Below are 19,382 nucleotides of genomic sequence, written 5' to 3' on the forward strand. Positions count from 1 at the left end.
ACTCTTCCACGATGACGATGGTCGTCGAAATCATGTGCGCCACGAAACCAACCTTGGGCTTGTTCCTTGTTCAGCGTCTGGTCGCGGGTCCACCGTCCGGATCTTTGGCCACGAGCAGCAGCTTGCAACGCGCACCCTTGAAGCAATCTCTTGCACCGGCAGGGATGGCATAATCGTAAAAAAAACAATTTCGCTTGTGAACTTTCTTCACCCGCGAAAGAGAGAGGAGGCAAATCTTGCAAAAGAAAATCGCTCCCGAACTTCTTCAAGAAAATCAATCTGCTGATGATTTTTGTGAATTTCCTTGTCAGCGCCACTTAAAAATATTTATTTCACTTTGTTTACACACATTGCCCATCTACAAAATGTGACAGGTCAAATTTCGACGTGTGAAGTCTTTATTTTGTGAAGCTATAATGTATAAAAAGTTAAAATACACAGTTTTTGAACAAAAAATTACTATTACTTTGAGAAAAGTGGCTTGCCAGATTTTTCCCAGATTTTTTGCCAGATTTTTTACTCTTCAGACCTGGTAACCCTGGAGACAGCCCTGGATTCTGGGTATATTCTAAATTTTGGTCAAACATAATTTAAGGACATTGTAGCCCAACTCAATCCCTATGGTAGGCAGCGAATGACAAATATTGTTAAAGCTGCCTGAAATAAATTAACCACCAATCCCTATGGAACGTCGAAAGCAATTTGAAGTTTCTCCTTGTAGTTATTGCATGTAAGTTCCGGATTGTGCGCAAAAGCGACGAAATGCCCGAATTCTGTTTGTTTAACTAAATTTTATGCTTGATTCGAAAAAATAGGTATTACTTTTATTTTTATTCAAAATAAACAATAAATTTACAAAGTCATGAAAGACGCAACTATTCATCGGTTATGTTGTTCTACATTCAATCCTATTACAAGCAGCAGAAATATTACTTCTTCTTTTATCTAGATTTTTTTTTCCAAAAATCTGTAGGAAAATCCAATTCTAGAATAGCTTCTACATTTTATATGGCTGGCTTTTTGACATGAGGAAAACACGGACAAACCTTCATTAAAATAAATTAAAAATCAATAAAATGTTTATGAATCACAAAATACTTGTCTTTTTAATCAGAACAGAAACAAATGTATTTTTTTCGAAAAACGTTTCTTTTTATTAAACTCTACAATCTACGTTGCTGCAATGAAACAAAATTAAATTAGTAAATAAAATAAATTCAAACAAACATTCCCTCCCAATCTTCAGCACATCCGCTTCTAAACCATCGTGTTCAACCCAATGATGGGCTGACTTTTGCTGCGCACCCGATCGTCCCACTTCCGGGCTACGTTCGCCACGTACCCAGGTTTGATCGGCACCTGGTCTGGCTCGTCCCGCATCGGCGGTTGGTGCTGCTGGGGCTGCTGCTGTTCCTGCTGGTGATGTTGATGCTGCTGATGCTTTTGAGGCTTCTGTTGAACCTGCCTCTGAAAACCGCCGGTCTTTTTGGGCGGGGAACTCCGCTGGGAACACCGACAGCCGTCACAGCTAGAGTTGGCGGAGTTTGACGGTGAAGCCGTGGAGGGTTTCGCCGGCGGTGGCGGCCTCGGCCGCGGATTGTGCACCGGCATCACCACATCGTTGTCGTACTTGTCGCCGGGAACGTACGTGCTTCGTCGGGACGGGGTTATGTCCTCCACGAAGGAATCGTTGTCGTGGTAGGACGGTGGAGGTGCCTTCGATTGGTGCTGGTGGTGGGAACGCGGTTGACCGGCGTCGCGGTACTCTCGACGCTCGTACCGAATAGGTAGATACTGAATTTCCTTCCCGGCGATTCGACGGCTCTCTTCGGCGGCTCGCACGTGGGCAAACACGGGAACCTGCACCGAGGGGAAAATCTTGCGTTCCACGATGGATTCCGTGCTGCGACGTTCCGGCTCGTCCCGGTCGAAGTAACGGCGCTGGGGTTCCCGCCGGTAACTCCTGCGTTCTGGTTCGTCTCGGTGCTCACGATAGCCCTGGTTCCCGATCAACATCCCGGCCGCACCGTCCGGATAGTCCTGGTGATGGCCGTGCCGATCCGGTCCAACGGCGTCCCGATATCGGTCATGGTCCTGTTCGATCAGATACACCGGTTGAGCGGCCACGGTCGTTGGTTCAACCGTGTCCGTGGAGACGTCCTTCTTGAGGGTGCGCTTCTCCGGAGGCAGCTCGTGTTGATGTGAAATACCGGCGCTTTCTGTCTGGGACATGTGCGAGGTCATTCGCGCAAGGGGGTCGGCCAGGTCGATGATGAACAGTATGGCGACCAGGAACGAAAGGCAGCCCAGGATGATGGCGTTATCGTGGAGGTCCGGGTGCACCTGATCGATGGAGGCGAAAACGAGACCACCTAAGAAAAGAGACAGACACTACTTTCAATTTTCGACTTTTTAATATTTTGAGAACTATTGAGTTGGAAGGACAAATTCAGTTTTGACTTGAGAATCAGGAAAAATAGCGAAAGAGAAAATCAGCTGTAATTTGGTCACGGCCAAGCTTCGCAAGCTCGCTAACATGTGAAGGTCCATCCGTCCGTCAATGCATGCATGCAAGACCAGACTTACCGGCGGCGAAGAACAATAGCGTGCCCAGCGATAGAATAATCTTCTCGAACAGCGTTGGTCGGGATTTGGCGTCCACACATCTGGAAATAAAAAAAAACCAAAAATGAGGGTTGACATTGGTCACAAAAGTTTGCAGTTCAGGACAATATACTACGCGCTAGGTCAAATTTGACTATTGTCAACCAGCGCGCTGGTCTCGTGTGACCTCATGCGCTGAATCAATTGTCAACGCCGTTCAGTTTTTAATAATGCTGCATTTTAAGCAATAACTTTGTTCAGCTTCTAAGTTGATACAAACAGCAGGGTTGATTGTTTGGGCTGTTGGTTAGACCAAGCGGTGTGCGCTGGGGTAGGTCGTGAACCTATCAACGGCAAATGGTGAACATAGACACAGTTATCTGTGTACAGGTGAACAATGAGGAAAACATCGTCATACGAGTCGCGACGGTGGTGCTTCAAGATTCAGACTTTAGCAATGAAATATGCAGACGGTTTAGGGTGGAGTTAGTGTTCATTTTCTTAAAAAAAATCAAATTTTATTTCTGATTTGTTTGGCACGGCGTATTTTCTAAAACAAACTTTTCAGGAATGAATAGTCAAAGCTACTTCAAAAGTGTTTTATAGGAAATATTCTCAGCTTTTCGATGCTTCAAAGAGCAAAAGAAATTTGTAGCTCAATTTCGACTATAAAACATGTTTTGTATATATGCATCGGTTTAATGTTTGGTTAAGAAAATATGATATTTATTCATAAAAAAAAATCAATAATACCCCGAACAATCCGAATCAAACCTGCTTAAATTTCGATTATACATATTGGCTGAACTAGAGCAAACTGTTCATAGTTGTACACTAATCATTTGTGAAATTTTATTTCAAATCAAATCAAATTATTCGCTCTACAGCATTGCCTTGGCGTTCTCGATTACGAGATTCCTTCTCGAAACTAGGTGTTCGAAGGCTTGATTGTTGAGGCAATTGCAAACCTCTTTTTACACCTAAGCTTCCATCCACCCCGGGATTCGAACTGACGACCTTTGGATTGTTAGTCCAACTGCCTACCAGCGACTCCACCGAGGTAGGACCCAGGGAGACGACTCCTACACCTTAAACATTTACTTCCCCATCCGACGGAAGGCGTGATCAGCCAAATCTCGTCTCGAAAAATGCCACCAGGATCGAACCCAAGCCGACTGGGGCAACCACGCTTACACTCATGTCCACTATTTAAAAAAAAAACTGCAAATAATTCGCTGAAATCAAACTTTTGGTTGCTATATCTTGACAACGGATCCAATTATCAAAAAATCCGTTTTTTTCTATTGCATATTCGATTTTAAAATAAAAAATCAGGTTAACAAAATTTTTAGGTATAAAATTCGGATTTTTCCAAGGATCACTATTTAAAAAAAATCATAACTCGGCGGCAGAATTTTTGACCATACTTCTCTGTAGCTCAGAAGTTACGGGTTTTAGTCCCCTACAAAATATCAAAAAATCTCTAAAATTGAAAAAAAATACAGGTTTTGAGAAATTGAGTTTATGTTTGAAAAAGTTGTTATTTTTTTCTGAACAGTCCTCAGCAATTCCTAAATTTTTGCTGAAGTCACCAAATTGATCAGAAAAATCCTTCAAAAGTAAGAGGTTTCCGAATATTTACGTACCATTTTTGTATGGAGACTTGTATGGGTGAACCAATGACACTGATTTTGGTAGAGATTGCTCAGCTTAAAGAAATTTGTCTGGTTTGAAAAACAAATCTCGGGTTAGTTTGGAAAAGATCTTATCCTAAACTACCTTGAAAAAAAATCCTTACAATCAAACAAATTTACACATTTTATCTTTATTTTTGCCTTCCTCACCTTACTGAGGAAAGGCTATAAAATCACTCGAAAAATGAACTTTTTATTTGACCTCGTAGACCCACCTTCACGTATACATATCAACTCAGAATCATGTCCTGAGCAAATGTCTGTGTAGATGTGTGTAGGTGGGACAAAAAAATTGTCACTCGATTATCTCCGGACTGGATTAACGGATTTTGACCGTATTAGTCTCATTCGAAATCAGCTCATTAAAATCAGCAAGTTTAGTTAGGCTCTTCAAAAGTTATGCTAAAAAAACGATTTTTACGTATGTCCGGAAAATTGTAAAAAGGGTGGTTTTTGCAAGAAAACCTATTAGCACTTAAGTGTTATTTATACACTTTTTGGAGGTCGGAGGCCTTTCAAATGAGTTTAAAACATCAAAGATCTGACAACCCTATCAAAAGTTATCAGCACTTAAGTGTTACTTATACACTTTTTGGACGCTGGATCTCAGATATTTCAATAAAAATGATTTCCGGGTCCATCATGCGACCCATCGTTAGTTAGATAATCGAAAGACCTTTCAAATGAGCCTAAAACATCGAAGATCTGACAACCAAATCAAAAGTTATTAGCACTTATGTGTTATTCATACGCATTTTGGAGGCCGGATTTCAGATACTGTGATAGAAATATTGTCTGAATCTTCCATGCGAACTATCGTTGAATAGTTTTTTATCAGATCTTGCCGATGAGCCAGAAAGTAAGAAATGAGAAATAAAGTTGATTTGTTAAACATGTTAAGGGGGAATGTTGCTATTTTTACTGAATGAATTGACTTTATGAATGTGAGGAAGGCACCAACCACCTTAAGGTGGATTAAGTAACGTTTTTTTAAGTCGTTTTATGTTTTTGTAAAATATTTTTAAAAAACTACAAATTGCTGAAACTTTCCTAAACTGAAATATCTCATCTCCACCCTAAACTCGTGGAATTTAACTAAACGCCGTAAAAGAAGTGTCGTTCATCCACCACCGCACCGCTTAAGCGCCTAACCCCGCCATAAAGGCCTGTTTTTCCTCAAAGGAAGGAAATGATTTATTCGAGTGGTAAACACGGTGTGTGTGCTTTACCGCGCGCCATCACAACTGTCCGGTAATGAAGTTATCGCACGCCAAAGGGAATAAAGTGTGGAAAAGGTGGGAGGGGCACACACGTGTGACGACGATTGTGGGAAAAACCACGCCGAATCAATTGTTTCTTTTAGTCGCTCTTGGCTTGGTGATGGTATCTTTCTCATATGCTGTCAGTGACTTCAACTAACCGCCGTTCAAGACCAAGTGCATGAGAACTTTGCGACTTTTTTTTTCGTTTTGTTTGCATGTGAATCATTTGTGAACCGGTAGAGGGACGAATATTTTAGCAAGATATACCAACTAACTAGTGCTGAGATTAACGACTTTACTACTGACCTTGTGATTAGCATTAGTGCGATGACTATCGTGTAACCGCCGTAGACGATATTGGTAAATGCGTTGCCACCGCTGCTCCAGGTGACATTGTGAATCAGACTCCATTCTCTGGAAAGGTGGTAAGAAGCGTAACAAAATGTAAATGAATAGAAGTGTTATGTTCTTTGTAACATATCTATAACCTGTGGGAAAAACAACTCATGAAACAGATATTTTAAATAAGCGTTTTTTTATGTTGTCCTGTCGTTTACCTTTACTTAAATAAGATTGCAAAAATCTTTCGAAACATCATTTAAAGGGGCTTAGACTCAGCTGTCAAATTATATTTTTTAGTATAATATCTTTAACCAACAACACGAAACAAAAACAAAAACGGGCCAAATTTCGTTAAGAATGCAATTAATTATTGCGGTACTGTAGGGACTTCACAACATTTTTGAAAACTGGTTAAGGGGTTACATACATGTAAATTGGCAAAAATGTTAGAGGTTGGTTTGAGTACAAACTTTATTTTTTTTAAATCTGATTTCAGGACATAAAAATATACATTTTCAACTATAAACAAAACAAATTTGAAGACATTTGGTTGTATCATTGCCAAGATACAGCTATATGATGTTAGCATTTTCGAAAAAACGGGTGCGACGATATCTCAACATTGCCTTGACCAAATCGGCTCAAAATTTTGGCGAAAACTCATTAAACCGGTCGCATGTGCTTGACGAAGGCCGATTTTCAAAAAGTTTGTTTTTAAAGAAGGTACAAATATTTTTATGTTTTTCATAGAAAAAATGAATCGTTTTTGATATTTTTGCAAATGCTAAAAATTCAAAATCGGGCTTCGTAATGCACACGGGATATGTCTTAAGAGTCTTCACTCCAAATTTCAGCCAATTTGGTCTATCCCATCTCGAGATATCGTGGCATCCGTAAATCAATTCGATGTTCAGAGAAAAACGCTCGCAAAGTTTGACAGCTCGCTATGCGCATGGCAAAAATTTCAGCTTAAATCGTCTGTAACTTACTTTAATCATACAATATCTTCATGAAACTTTGTGGAGTGATTGAAAATCATTTTTAAAGTTGATTTAATAAATTTTCTGCATTATGAAATTTTGTAATTTTCCACATGTGGGTCATTCCATCTCAACTGTGCACGAAAAAGTGCAAATTTGAAAATTACCCTCTCCGACCCTCCTCAAATTTGGCAGGGCTGTTGATACTATCGAAACATGCAAAAATCCCGAATTTCATCCAAATTGGATCAGCCCCTCCATTTTTGTACCTCCCCAAAAAATCGACTTTTTTGCGATTTTTGAGCGAAACCCCTTTTTTCAAACGGCGATAGCTCAGGAACCACAAATCTTAGAAGGTTGGTCTTAGACTTTGGACGTAGAATCCATTTCCGAGATCAAAATTTTGAATAATTTATTTTTCTACCTGTATTGCGCAATTGAAAGCTTTAAACGGCCGTATCTCAAAACACCCCATCTTATTTTTTTTATTTTACCTCACCATCGTGTTCCCCGGCCAATTTTACATAAAAATCACTTATCGACAAAAAGGAATATGTTTCGTTCCAGAGATATCGAATTTTAAAGTTTTGAGAATTTGAGATTACCTACATTAGCTTCATTCGCCGCATCTGCTAGAAGCACTCATGAGCGCTGTTCCGCTTCAGCTGGAATGACCCATGTATGTTACCTCTTAAGGTGAAGCCGTAGATCATTTTCGAAGAAAATTGATCATCACTATAAAATATTCTGTAAAATTCAATTTTATTAATTTCAGCACCAAAAGAAATCAGCATGTGTCGGTTGTTGCCTTTTTGAAGCCACTGAAAGAATTTTTGATCTAAATCAAATGTGCTTCTAAATTTATATAATTTTGTGGCACAGTCATTGGCGTCCTAGTTGACAATCACTGATTAAAGACGATTTCCATAACTTTACAAGGAATGGGATAATCGTTACCAAAAGGAATCAGCATGTGTAGGGCACTATTCTAAACAACTTGTTGAAGGAATTTTGTCGAAATATTGAAAGCGACGCAAAATTTATATCTTTGAACGAAAAATCACGTTAAATTATGCCAAAAATTGACTACCAATGCAAAGGGCGACATAAGCTTTGATATTTGTTTCAGCCCTACTTAAAAAATGTTTTCTTAGTAAATTTTCAATATTATGACTCACAAGCATCGCTTCAATTTTCAAAAGGTAGTTTGAACGTGAATGGGTGGCGTTGGGAACAAATTTAAGTAGATTAAGGTAAAGGAAAAATGAATAAAAAGGTTTTTACAGAAAATTTATTTAAAGGTGTCCGGATTTGAATATCTACTCTATATATGAGCAATTCACTGAGACTTCGGTTATTCGATTTTTTTTTTTGTACTTTTGAATACGGCTGAAACTTTTTTGGTGCCTTCGGTATGCCCAAAGAAGCCATTTTGCATCATTAGTTTGTCCATATAATTTTCCATACAAATTTGGCAGCTGTCCATACAAAAATGATATTTGTAAATTCAAAAATCTGTCTCTTTTGAAGGAATTTTTTGATCAATTTGGTGTCTTCGGCAAAGTTGTAGGTATGGATATGAACTGCACTGAAAAAATGATACAAGGTAAAAAAAAATTGGTGATTTTTAATTTCACTTTATGTCACAGAAACTTGATTTGCAAATAGAAACACTTTTTTTATTTTCAAATATGTTTTAGAGGACATCAAATGCCTACTTTTCAGAAATTTCCAGAATGGGCAAAAAGCTTTGACCGAGTTATAATTTTTTGAATAAATACAGATTTTTTCAAAAAATCCAAATATTGGTCGCAAAATTTTTCAACTTAATTTTTCGATGTAAAATCAAATTTGCATTCAAAAAGTACTGCTGTGATATTTTGATAAAGGGCACCGTTTGCAAGTTATAGCAATTTTAGGTAACTTTTTTAAAAATAGATGCAGTTTTTTTTTAATTAGTGCCCATGTTTGCCCACTTTTGAAAAAAATATTGTTGAATAGCTGAGAAAATTCTCTATATTTTGCTTTTTTGAACTTTGTTGATACGAGATATTGTCATGCAAAGATTTATTCAATTCAATTTATTTGTCAGTAAATAATCAATTTACAATTCCGTATTTCTTATAACCTAATAGAGTTTTGGAGTTCCTTTCAACTATGGTTTACACTATAATTCATTTTGATGTAATTGGATATTCTAACAATGGATTTGGCAAGAGAAGGAAAAATTAAAAAAAAAACCTTCTAGATTTGCTAAGGAAAAGGATAGAAATAGAAAAGCTTAAAACTAAATCACAGTATGTTTTGTCTATTGACGTCGAAAAACTTCGCTGTACAAGGCAGCTTATCCGTTGTAGATGTACTTCATCATCAGCTCACTGAGAGCTTGGAATTGTTCTGCCTTGTTTCGACAGGCACGAAAGCGCGTGAGCATCTCTCCAGCAAGGGCGAAAAACTCAGGAAGCGTGAAGAGATCATCACCGGTAACATCAGCTTGTCCCGGGGGAGAACCGCCCCAGAAGCGGCTACTCTAGCGTACGAACCTCCCCAACCGGGAGGGAACGCTGGGTTGGTCGATGGAGCCGCTCCGCCGCCAGCTGCTGCAGCGGTCGAGCTCGAAGTCTTCGGAGGTTGGCGGGACGCTGGCGCTTTCTTCTTCTTGTCCTGCTCCTCGATGTACTTTTTCCGCGCGGCACAGCCACGGAAATTCGCCGTGTGGTTTCCACCACAATTGGCGCACTTGACACGTGCTTTGTGCTGCTGGGCGTTTTCCCCAGTTGGTCTTTCCGCGGAAGACTGCACCTTTCGGTGAAGTGGGTCTCACCGCACTTTACACACCGGGGTGGGAGATTGCAGTTTCTTGAGCCGTGTCCGAATTTCTGACAGCGGTGGCATTGGGCTGCGTCGGCCGGATTCTTCGTGTAGAATCGCCACGTCACAAAGAAGCCGTCCAGTGCTTTGATCCGCCGTAGGTCCTGGATTTTGACGGACCCGCGATCGAAGTACAGGAGGTACAAGGTGTACGTACCTGTCACCGTAGTCGATTTTGAGAGCACCTTTATCTCTCGAGGCTTAACCTTGACGCCCGTCAGGTGTTCTTCCAGGTCGGAGATCGGGCGGTCCGGATATCCCTGAAGGACGATCTTCACTGGGACCTTCTCTGCAGGATCAAATGTGAAGAATTTGAAGTTTCGCAACTTCAACTTCTTCACCACCAAGTCGAAATGCAGCTTTTTGTGGGTAATCACTTGCACAGAAGTTTTGCTAATTTTGAGACAATATTGGAGTCCCTCAAGCAACTCGTCAACATCGTCAGCCAACGTATCCAAAACAAAAATTGGAGGTGGTCGTCGTTCCTTCGGAGAGTTACCATTTTTCTGCTTTCCTTGCTTGCGCGCAAGTTCATCATCGTCATCGTCGTCGCCAGCACTGCTGCTGTCACTGTCGGTGTTGTTTTCATCTCCACTCAGCATCTCAAATTCGTTGCTGGTGGGAACGTTGGAAGTGGTTTTCGTCGTAGTGCTGGTGGACTGCTGCTGCTGCTGCTGCTGGCCGGAAGTGCTTCCGGATGCCCGGGTCGATTGTCTCGTCCGTACCGGGGACTCACGTGGACGGTATGACACGTGTAAAAATGAAGGATCGGTGACGTCACCGGGCACGCTCCCGTGCGCGATGGCGGTCGATGCGGCATTGTTGTGTTTACCTTTCTGCACTCTGCCGGTAGATGAACTTCGCGGGTTTTTCGAGGCCGCACTCGAACTGCCTCGGCCACGGCTGGCCCTTGGCATGCTGGAGGAGCAAACTCGCGGGTAATCACGGTAAATTACGGCGAAAAAATCGAAAAGTCTGAAGAGCTCCGAACACTTGACTGTTGCTGGCTGGTGTTGATGCAAAGATTTAAAAACAGGAAAATTAATGTTTTCTAAGTCTCGACCAAAAACCCTCAATTTTTTAATGTCTAACTAACACCTTCCAAATGCTTATGAGAGTTATTTGCATGTATACACTCCAACCCTGATGGTTTGAAACCAACTGTTGTCAAACGAACGGGGTCACTTTTTAGTTTGACACCCCTTTTACTCGGAGTTCACACACTCTACCAAACGATTGTTGTGAAAGTGTGCGTGAGCGCTGTGTAAAAAGTGATAGTTCGTCGCTTTTTAGTTTGACTTTGACCAACCAACGGGGTACAAACTAAAAAAGTGTCAAACAAAAAAGCGACCAACCACCGGGGGTTGAGTGTAGAATGTAGAATCTAAAATACTTGGAAATAACTCAGTTTGTAAGAAGCGGCCGCGTGGTCCCGTTTGATTGTTTGCACACTAGGGTGCCCAGAATATGGAACTTTGCTTAAAACCTCGCTCCACAAGCTGAATATTGTTCCTTGAGCTATTTTAGGACTCTGTGAGTGAGATTCTCATTGGAAATTTGATGCTCTGCCACTTTGTAGAACCATCCAACCAATTTCGCTCAAAATTTGTACAGATGCTTAAAATAACCCAAAAAAAACCGTTTTCCGTTTGTGGAGCAAGGGGATCATTTTTTCTGGGCACCCTTTTGCACACTAGGGTGGTCCAAATCCGGGCTTTTTTGGGGCTACCCCCTTAAATCAAAGATTGCCCCATCACTAGGCTAAATTCCAAGTTTGAGCTCATTCTGACCACGGGAACCCCTCCCTCTAATCGCTTGAAGTTTGTATGGGAAAAATCGACAAAATGTATGGAGAAAAGCAACTGTTTCAGTTTTTTACCTGGGAGGGCGCAATAATCGTCCAATCTTTATCAATTCTCAAATGTAGAACTTTCATTAAATTTTAAACAACTTTCTCGAAGACACCACATTGATAGGATTTTTTTGCTGAAAAGTTATTAGCATCCAAAAAGGACCATTTTGGCGAGGCCGGATTTGGACCACCCTATTGCACACACGCACACAAAGAAAACTCAGCAATTCGAGCCTTAAAAGTGTTTACATTATTTTTAAAGATAAAAATGTCATAAGATATTTAAATGTATGTGTATTCAGGTCGTAATTTAAATATTGCTGTAACTCGAAGCCGTTACATCGTATCAAAAAGTGGTTAAAACATACTAGAAGCTTTCTGAAAAAATACACTGAAATAAAAATACATACTTTTTAGATTTGATTTAAAGATTTAAGTGCCAAAATTTTCGCTCAATTCTTTGTGGAGTTTTCCTAAGATGTTGCATAAAACCTCACGAGAAATGTAGTTTTGGAAATATGAGAATAACAAAAAATAGGAAATTTAACTTTTAAACCATAAAATCTAAAAATCTCTTTAAAATAGCGTGATTTTTTTTTCTGAAAGCTTGTCCAATTTCCTACAAGTTTCAACGGCTTCGCGATCAGTGATAATTTATATTTAACCCACCGGCAGTCGCGTATCTGTACTTTGTACATAGTTTGTAAGGGCAGTTGTAAGAAAGGCGAAAACACGCGATTTCCCGAAGGTTAAATTATGAGCTTCAAAACTATTCAAATGGCTCACGACCTTTCTAATGTCATTCTCGAGTGCATCTGCCTCCATATACACAAAAATGGCTTATATGAGCCTAGGACTGTAAAGTTACATTGAAATCGAAGAGAGTCGAGAGAAAAAGTTCCTGGAAAATTTTTGTTTTGCAAGTTTCATAAAAATCAAAAACATCCGGATTTTGAGTGGTCGATTTTGCATGGAAACCGTCAGTTAATTAAGGGACCATCCATAAACCACGTAGACACATGGGGGGGGGGGGTTAAGCGATTGTCCACGCTCCATAGAAAACAATATTTTTTGTGTATGGACAATTGTCCACAATGGGGAGGGGTTTCAGATTTCCTAAAAAGTGTCCACGTGGTTTATGGATGGTTCCTAAACAGATACAGCAGAATGCATCTTACCAGGATGACTCACACGATCGCTAATTATTTTGTTCTGCGAAGATTCTTACCTAGATAATTTTTGATTCCTCACGAACACTCGCCGCGACTCGTGATCGGTGATGATTTTAGTGATAATGCACGCAACACATCCTAGCTGTGAATGAAACAACAAACAGCGAACATTTTTTTTTCATTTTCCATTCATGAAATTTCCCCACCAGCACACTTACTAATTCGAGAAACTTGATCACTATTCTAGACGCTGGCTTAACCATATTTTCAACGATTGCTCTTTGATTTGCTCTGCTTTTAACACACGCTCACTCCCAAATCAATCACCAAAAATTACGCACTAAATGGAAATCTATCAATTTTCTTGTTGAACACTTTTTTCTCTTTCCTCAGAAATAAAAACACGAATCGTTATCAGCCAAGCTCTCGAAAGAAGGGCCAACTGGTTTCCACTTTCATTGTTTTGTTGCACATGTGCACGCGTTACCGCGGGAAAGTTACACCAACCCACTTGGAATGAACATTCACTTTCATTGTAGGTAATTTCGCAAATCAACGTGCTATCACTACTTATTTCCCGGTTTCAAACTATTTGGTGACACAATTTCCCAACAAACGTCGCGATCCGTTCCGTTCGGCGGTCAAACGATAAATAATTTCCCTGGTGCCATTCAAAGGTTTTCGCGCCCTCCGACTTGAACACTTACAGCCAGACAGACACTATCAACCGTGACTTAAGTGTGTGTAGCGGTTGATAGTAATCTCCATTCGACAAGCGAGGGAAAAAAGAAACATAAAATGAAAAACAATACCTTTTTCACGCGCGCGCGAGCGGTACAGGTAAGCACGCTAAACGTTAAGTACATACTCGTTTTAGCAGCTTAGGTTTAGGGTTGTCAGTTATATTGACTTGTCCTGAATGCAGAATCTGTATTCAAATTAAAAAAATGCAATAATTGCAAGTGGTAATCAGGAAAATTTTAAATAGATCTGGAATTGATAGAACGAACAATTTTAAAAGTCAGGCAAGGCCGTTCCAAAAAATTTTCAAAATTCGTGTAATTTTTTTAAAGTTTAAACATGTTAATGGAAGTTGAAGTCTTATCAACTGAAAACAATTCGAAATACATTTTCCTGCGTTCATATTGTACAAGTCTGGGATCGATCAAAAATATTTTGGATTTTTGTGAAATTCCATTGTTCAATATTGCAAAACGTTTTATTTTCGGCGATTAACAATTTGTTTAAAATATTTTGGAAAATAATTATTGCAAAACACTAAAATGCATTATTAAACACTTTTTGCGTTCAAGTGTTAATACTTTGGCGTGTGATTTAAATTTTTAAATATTTTTTTTATTTTGTTGCACTTCCCTCGATTTTGGCCAGAGTTTATATTTATTTGCAAAGGCCTAATGGATCATTATTAAAAAAAGATAGATATGTTGGATTATAAAATTTGTTTTGAAAATCTGTGTAATTCTTTAGATTTTCGCTAATTATTTCTTGATTTCTAATGATTCTTTAGATGAAAGTTTGTCCATGCATTCCCTATGCAAAAAAAGCAATTTCGCATCATTAGTTTTTCTATACAATTTTTGGGGACTGGTAAAACATAATGGATGTGTAAATGTGTTTTGAATGTTGAAAATACATTTTCTGATTGATTTGGGACCATCCATAAACCACGTGGATACTTTTCGTACGTGCATTTCGGGCCAAATTAAGTTAAGAACGCCATTTTGTGCAGCTCACAACGCCTCACCTTTTGATCTTCACAGATCCACAAAATTAGATTTCAATCCTGAGCTATTCAATGAAATCCGAAAATACTACGTGCATTTTTGTCACTTTACATATGAAAGTAGTTTCAATCTTGTCGTGCTATCTTGTCATTCCCTGAAAATTGATGTAATTGCGACATCTGGCCAAAGGGATTTCAGATCAGAACGCACTTGACGCACGTACAAGTTAGACTACCGTAAACATTTGTAGTTATAATTCGGGACTCCAGCACCCAACTTCAACCAAACATCGGGACAATGTACAGAATTGTCAGCCAAACAACACGTGTTTGTTATTGTTTACATTGCGTGCTTTCGTTTTTGTTTATTCAAGGTCAAACATTTAAACGCGTTTTTCTCAGAACGTTGAAATGGCGTGTGGCACAAGATAGCACGACGACGTCAAAATATGAATATTTGAATGTAAAGTAAGTAAACATTTCATTTTCTCACGAATACACTGAAAAGATTTTGAAGGAATAGTACTTCTCGGAAGCATTTCGGCTGTAGCTCACTAAAAAACGCTTGTGTCGCCGGTATTTTATGGATTCAGGACGATGGTTTTCAAAATAAATTTATATTTAGAGTCTGGGCTGTTTATCTGTGGCTGAATATAATTTTTAAAAATCCGAATTTTTTAATCAACTTTTTATTACTAAATGTTGAATTCCCAAAATACATATTTAACAATTTTTGATTATTTTTTTACGGCTTCAAAACAGACCTCTGTTAAGTGCATGATGATGCAAAATCTGGTTCTGGAGGAATACATTTTTGTATAAATAGTTTTTTTAACTATCTAAAAAGTGAACAAAACAAATGAAAAAGATCATTTTTAAAAATCAAATTGAATTTCAACTAAAAAGAACGTTCTTGCAATTTATTTTTTTCTTGAGAGAAAAGTACATAAATATGTTTGAAGAGCTGAGAAAATTTCATACTATTTTATATTGTACGATCAGTTCCTAGCTGGACTCGGTCGTTGGAAACGACCGTCGGCTCAACAACCGACGAAATAGGCGGCGGGCCAGATGCGGGCATAAAAATGTCAAAATCTCTCCCCCTCACTTCGTCTCACCATCCAGCTGCAGCATTGTTGAAAAACAAACGGAGCACGCGGTCGCATGATGGCGGCATCAAGCCAAAATTAGGGGTGATCATGTGATTTAAATCGAAAGTTTTTTTTCAAGAAAAATAATATTTTTCCGACTTAACAAAAAAATTGCGAGCATGTTCAATCAATTATTCCTGATGTCTGAGAAGTGGTTAAAACCCAAAATTTTAATCCATAATTTTTCTATAAATTGAACTTTTTCACTCCAATCGGGAACCCGGGTCTATCCATGATCGTTTCCAATGACCGTGAGAAGATGCCAGAAAATCCAACTATCAGCTAAATCTACAATATCTCACATTGGACAATTCGAATTTCTTAAGTGTCACCTAACCAGCCTAGAGACCCTAAATAGGGAGACTGGTCTAAGCTGGCTAAATCGATCTGGCAACGTATGTTTTGAGCTTGGCAACACTGAAAAGTTTTGCTGGGCGTAAAGGCAAATGCTCGTTTGGATACGTCAAACTCGTGTCTGTTTGGGTACGTCAAATTCACTTCGGCCAGTCTCCATATTTAGGATCTCTAAACCAGCCCTTTATTCAAACTCTCGAAGAGTATTGGTTAGATTTTTAATTTAAAAATAAACTTTTTTGAAGTTTTTTGATCCTTTAAATAATTTGGTTTAAAATATGAAATTAAATAATTTAGCTATAGCTGTCGAGGTAGCTATAGTTTTTTTTTGAAAACCCGGAGCAACACATTTTTTAATATTTTTAGTGCATTGCAAAACTCTCAGGTTAGGGGAAATTCTCGAGTGTTTGGCAGGTTAAGTACTCGCTCCTAGCTCCATCTATTTAGCTGATTTTCACTCACTTCCTATTGAGCTATGTATCACGCGATTTCAGTCGAAAACGCTTTTAATGAGCTAACGTAATGATTCGAAATCCGGACACTTAGTACCATGTTATTTTTGTTATAGCTGGCAAAAAAACATGAAATAAGTTGGAAATGTAGAAATATCATCAGGATTTAGTATAAACAGTCAGTTTTAGGAGACTGCATGCAAAATATGCCTTTTCTAACAATTTTTCATCAGAATTTGAAAACTAAAATGACTTGTTGTGCTTCGAATCCCGGACACTGTTAAAAGCTGATTCGAAATCTGGACACTTTTGCTTCGAATTCCGGACACTCGATTTTGCTTATGAATCGCACAAATTTGGACTGAAATGTTAGTGAATGGCATTCTTGAGGTCTCAAATAAGCTGTTAACATCAAAACAATCGATAGTTTATATAAAATTTGATAGAATTTAAGGAAATCAAAAACATAAATTTCTGCTTTGCCTTCCTTGTGCTTCGGACGCCTATGAAATATTTCCGTTGAAATGTTTCGCATTTTTGGTAAACCTATAATTTTATTTTATTTAATTGTTTTGGCATTAACTACAGCGTTCAAACAAACTTTAAAAGAAAGTTGATGTTAGAATTCTACAAATAACACAGTTTTGACATTCATAATGCGATCTTATATCAAAATAATTGATAAAACAAGTGTTCGGGTTTCGGAGCGTCCGGGAATTCGAATCATGACGTTATAATTGAATGTCAAAGTGCTGATATGACAACAATAGAGGCACGATGGAATAAGATGCTGTTCCTCTATTTTATAGTCGGACGTAATCTTGGGCGTTTTAGGGCAAAGAAATTCAGTTTTTGCGAAAACTTTTTTACATGTTTACATCATAAAATTGATTTTATAGCATGTTTCAATAATTTGAGAAAAAAAAATTGCTTGAGATCAGGGTTGCCACATTTGATTCTGTATTTTTGAGGGTCAAAAATCTATATATCTGTATCAGGGGGACGAAAATCTGTATTTGGAATCTGTATTGACATTTTTAAACAATTTTTCAAAAAACAAATATTCTTATTTTTTTAATGCATAAAAATGCTATACAATCTAAAATTTAATGTTTGGGCTCATCGAGCAATTGAAAAAAAATATTTAAAGAATTAAAATTATTTGATTTTAATAAAAAATCGGGAAAATCTGTATATCTGTATGTTTTTCTTAAAATCTGTATTTCTTTATATGAAGATTCTGTATGACCTCATCACCTCAAAAATCTGTAAAATACAGATAAATCTGTATTTGTGGCAACCCTGCTTGAGATATGGGTAATTCTCTACCAACTCACACGAAATCGGGAAAAGTTGCCCCGACCCCTCTTCGATTTGCGTGAAACTTTGTCCTAAGGGGTAACTTTTGTCCCTGATCACGAATCCGAGGTCCGTTTTTTGATATCTCGTGACGGAGGGGCGGTACGACCCCTTCCATTTTTGAACATGCGAAAAAAGAGGTGTTTTTCAATAATTTGCAGCCTGAAACGGTGATGAGATAGAATTTTGGCATCAAAGGGACTTTTATGTAAAATTAGACGCCCGATTTGATGACGTACTCAGAATTCCGAAAAACGTATTTTCATCGAAAAACAATAAAAAGTTTAAAAATTCTCCCATTTTCCGTTACTCGACTGTAAAAATTTTGGAACATGTCATTTTATGGGAAATTTAATGTACTTTTCGAATCTACATTGTCCCAGAAGGGTCATTTTTTCATTTAGAACAAAATTTTTCATTTTAAAATTTCGTGTTTTTTCTAACTTTGCAGGGTTATTTTTTAGAGTGTAACAATGTTCTACAAAGTTGTAGAGCAGACAATTACAGAAATTTTGATATATAGACATTAGGGGTTTGCTTATAAACATCACAAGTTATCGCGATTTTACGAAAAAAGTTTTGAAAAAGTTACTTTTGCGTTTCTCTTTGTTTCGTCGTCCGTGTCTGTCGCGGGTGACCATGAACGGCCATGATCGATGACGACCAACTTTTTAAAACTTTTTTCGTAAAATCGTGATAACTTGTGATGTTTATAAGCAAACCCTTATGTATATATATCAAAATTTTTGTAATTGTCTGCTCTACAACTTTGTAGAACATTGTTACACTCTAAAAATTACCCTGCAAAGTTAGAAAAACACGAAATTTTAAAATGAAAAATTTTGTTCTAAATGAAAAATGACCCTTCTGGGACAATGTAGATTCGAAAAGTACATTAAATTTCCCATAAAATGACATGTTCCAAAATTTTTACAGTCGAGTAACGGAAAATGGGAGAATTTTAAAACTTTTTAGTGTTTTTTCGATGAAAATACGTTTTTCGGAATTCTGATTACGCCATCAAATCGGGCGTCTAATTTTACATAAAAGTCCCTTTGACACCAAATTTCTATCTCATCACCGTTTCAGGCTGCAAATTATTGAAAAACACCTCTTTTTCGCATGTGCAAAATGGAAGGGGTCGTACCGCCCCTCCGTCACGAGATATCAAAAAACGGACCTCGGATTCGTGATCAGGGACAAAAGTTACCCCTTAGGACAAAGTTTCACGCAAATCGAAGAGGGGTCGGGGCAACTGCTGTGTGAGTTGGCGGAGAATTACCCATATGGAAACATTTATCCTTTCACGTGAAATTTTCACAATATCTGAGAATAATCAAAATAACAATAATAATTAATTTTGCTATCCAACTAGATTAAAATGAAACAGAAATAAATATAAAACATTTATTTTCAACAACCGAAGCAAATATTTGTTAAAATTTGGTCCTTTGGGCAAAATTTAATGTTTGAGAAGTGATAGTAGGTCGGGTTACATTTCTCGTAATGTATTGGATTAAATATTTACATTATTTTGATTTATTT

The 19,382-nt window shown here is 38.2% G+C and overlaps 1 protein-coding gene across 1 annotated transcript; it reads right to left on the bottom strand.

Moving 5' to 3' along the window:
• Positions 1-1,130: 1,130 nt before the first annotated feature.
• LOC6039651 lies at positions 1,131-13,436 on the bottom strand. The gene is made up of 5 exons (XM_038257992.1): positions 12,996-13,436; positions 12,834-12,919; positions 5,867-5,974; positions 2,587-2,666; positions 1,131-2,372 (listed from the first exon to the last, which is right to left on the bottom strand). Exons 1-5 carry the CDS (start codon positions 13,038-13,040, stop codon positions 1,258-1,260), a joined length of 1,434 nt encoding a protein of 477 aa, XP_038113920.1. The 5' UTR covers positions 13,041-13,436; the 3' UTR covers positions 1,131-1,257.
• Between the last annotated feature and the right edge of the window lie 5,946 nt (positions 13,437-19,382).

This window comes from Culex quinquefasciatus, chromosome 2 (assembly GCF_015732765.1).
Source record: "Culex quinquefasciatus strain JHB chromosome 2, VPISU_Cqui_1.0_pri_paternal, whole genome shotgun sequence".
Taxonomy (NCBI): domain Eukaryota; kingdom Metazoa; phylum Arthropoda; class Insecta; order Diptera; family Culicidae; genus Culex; species Culex quinquefasciatus.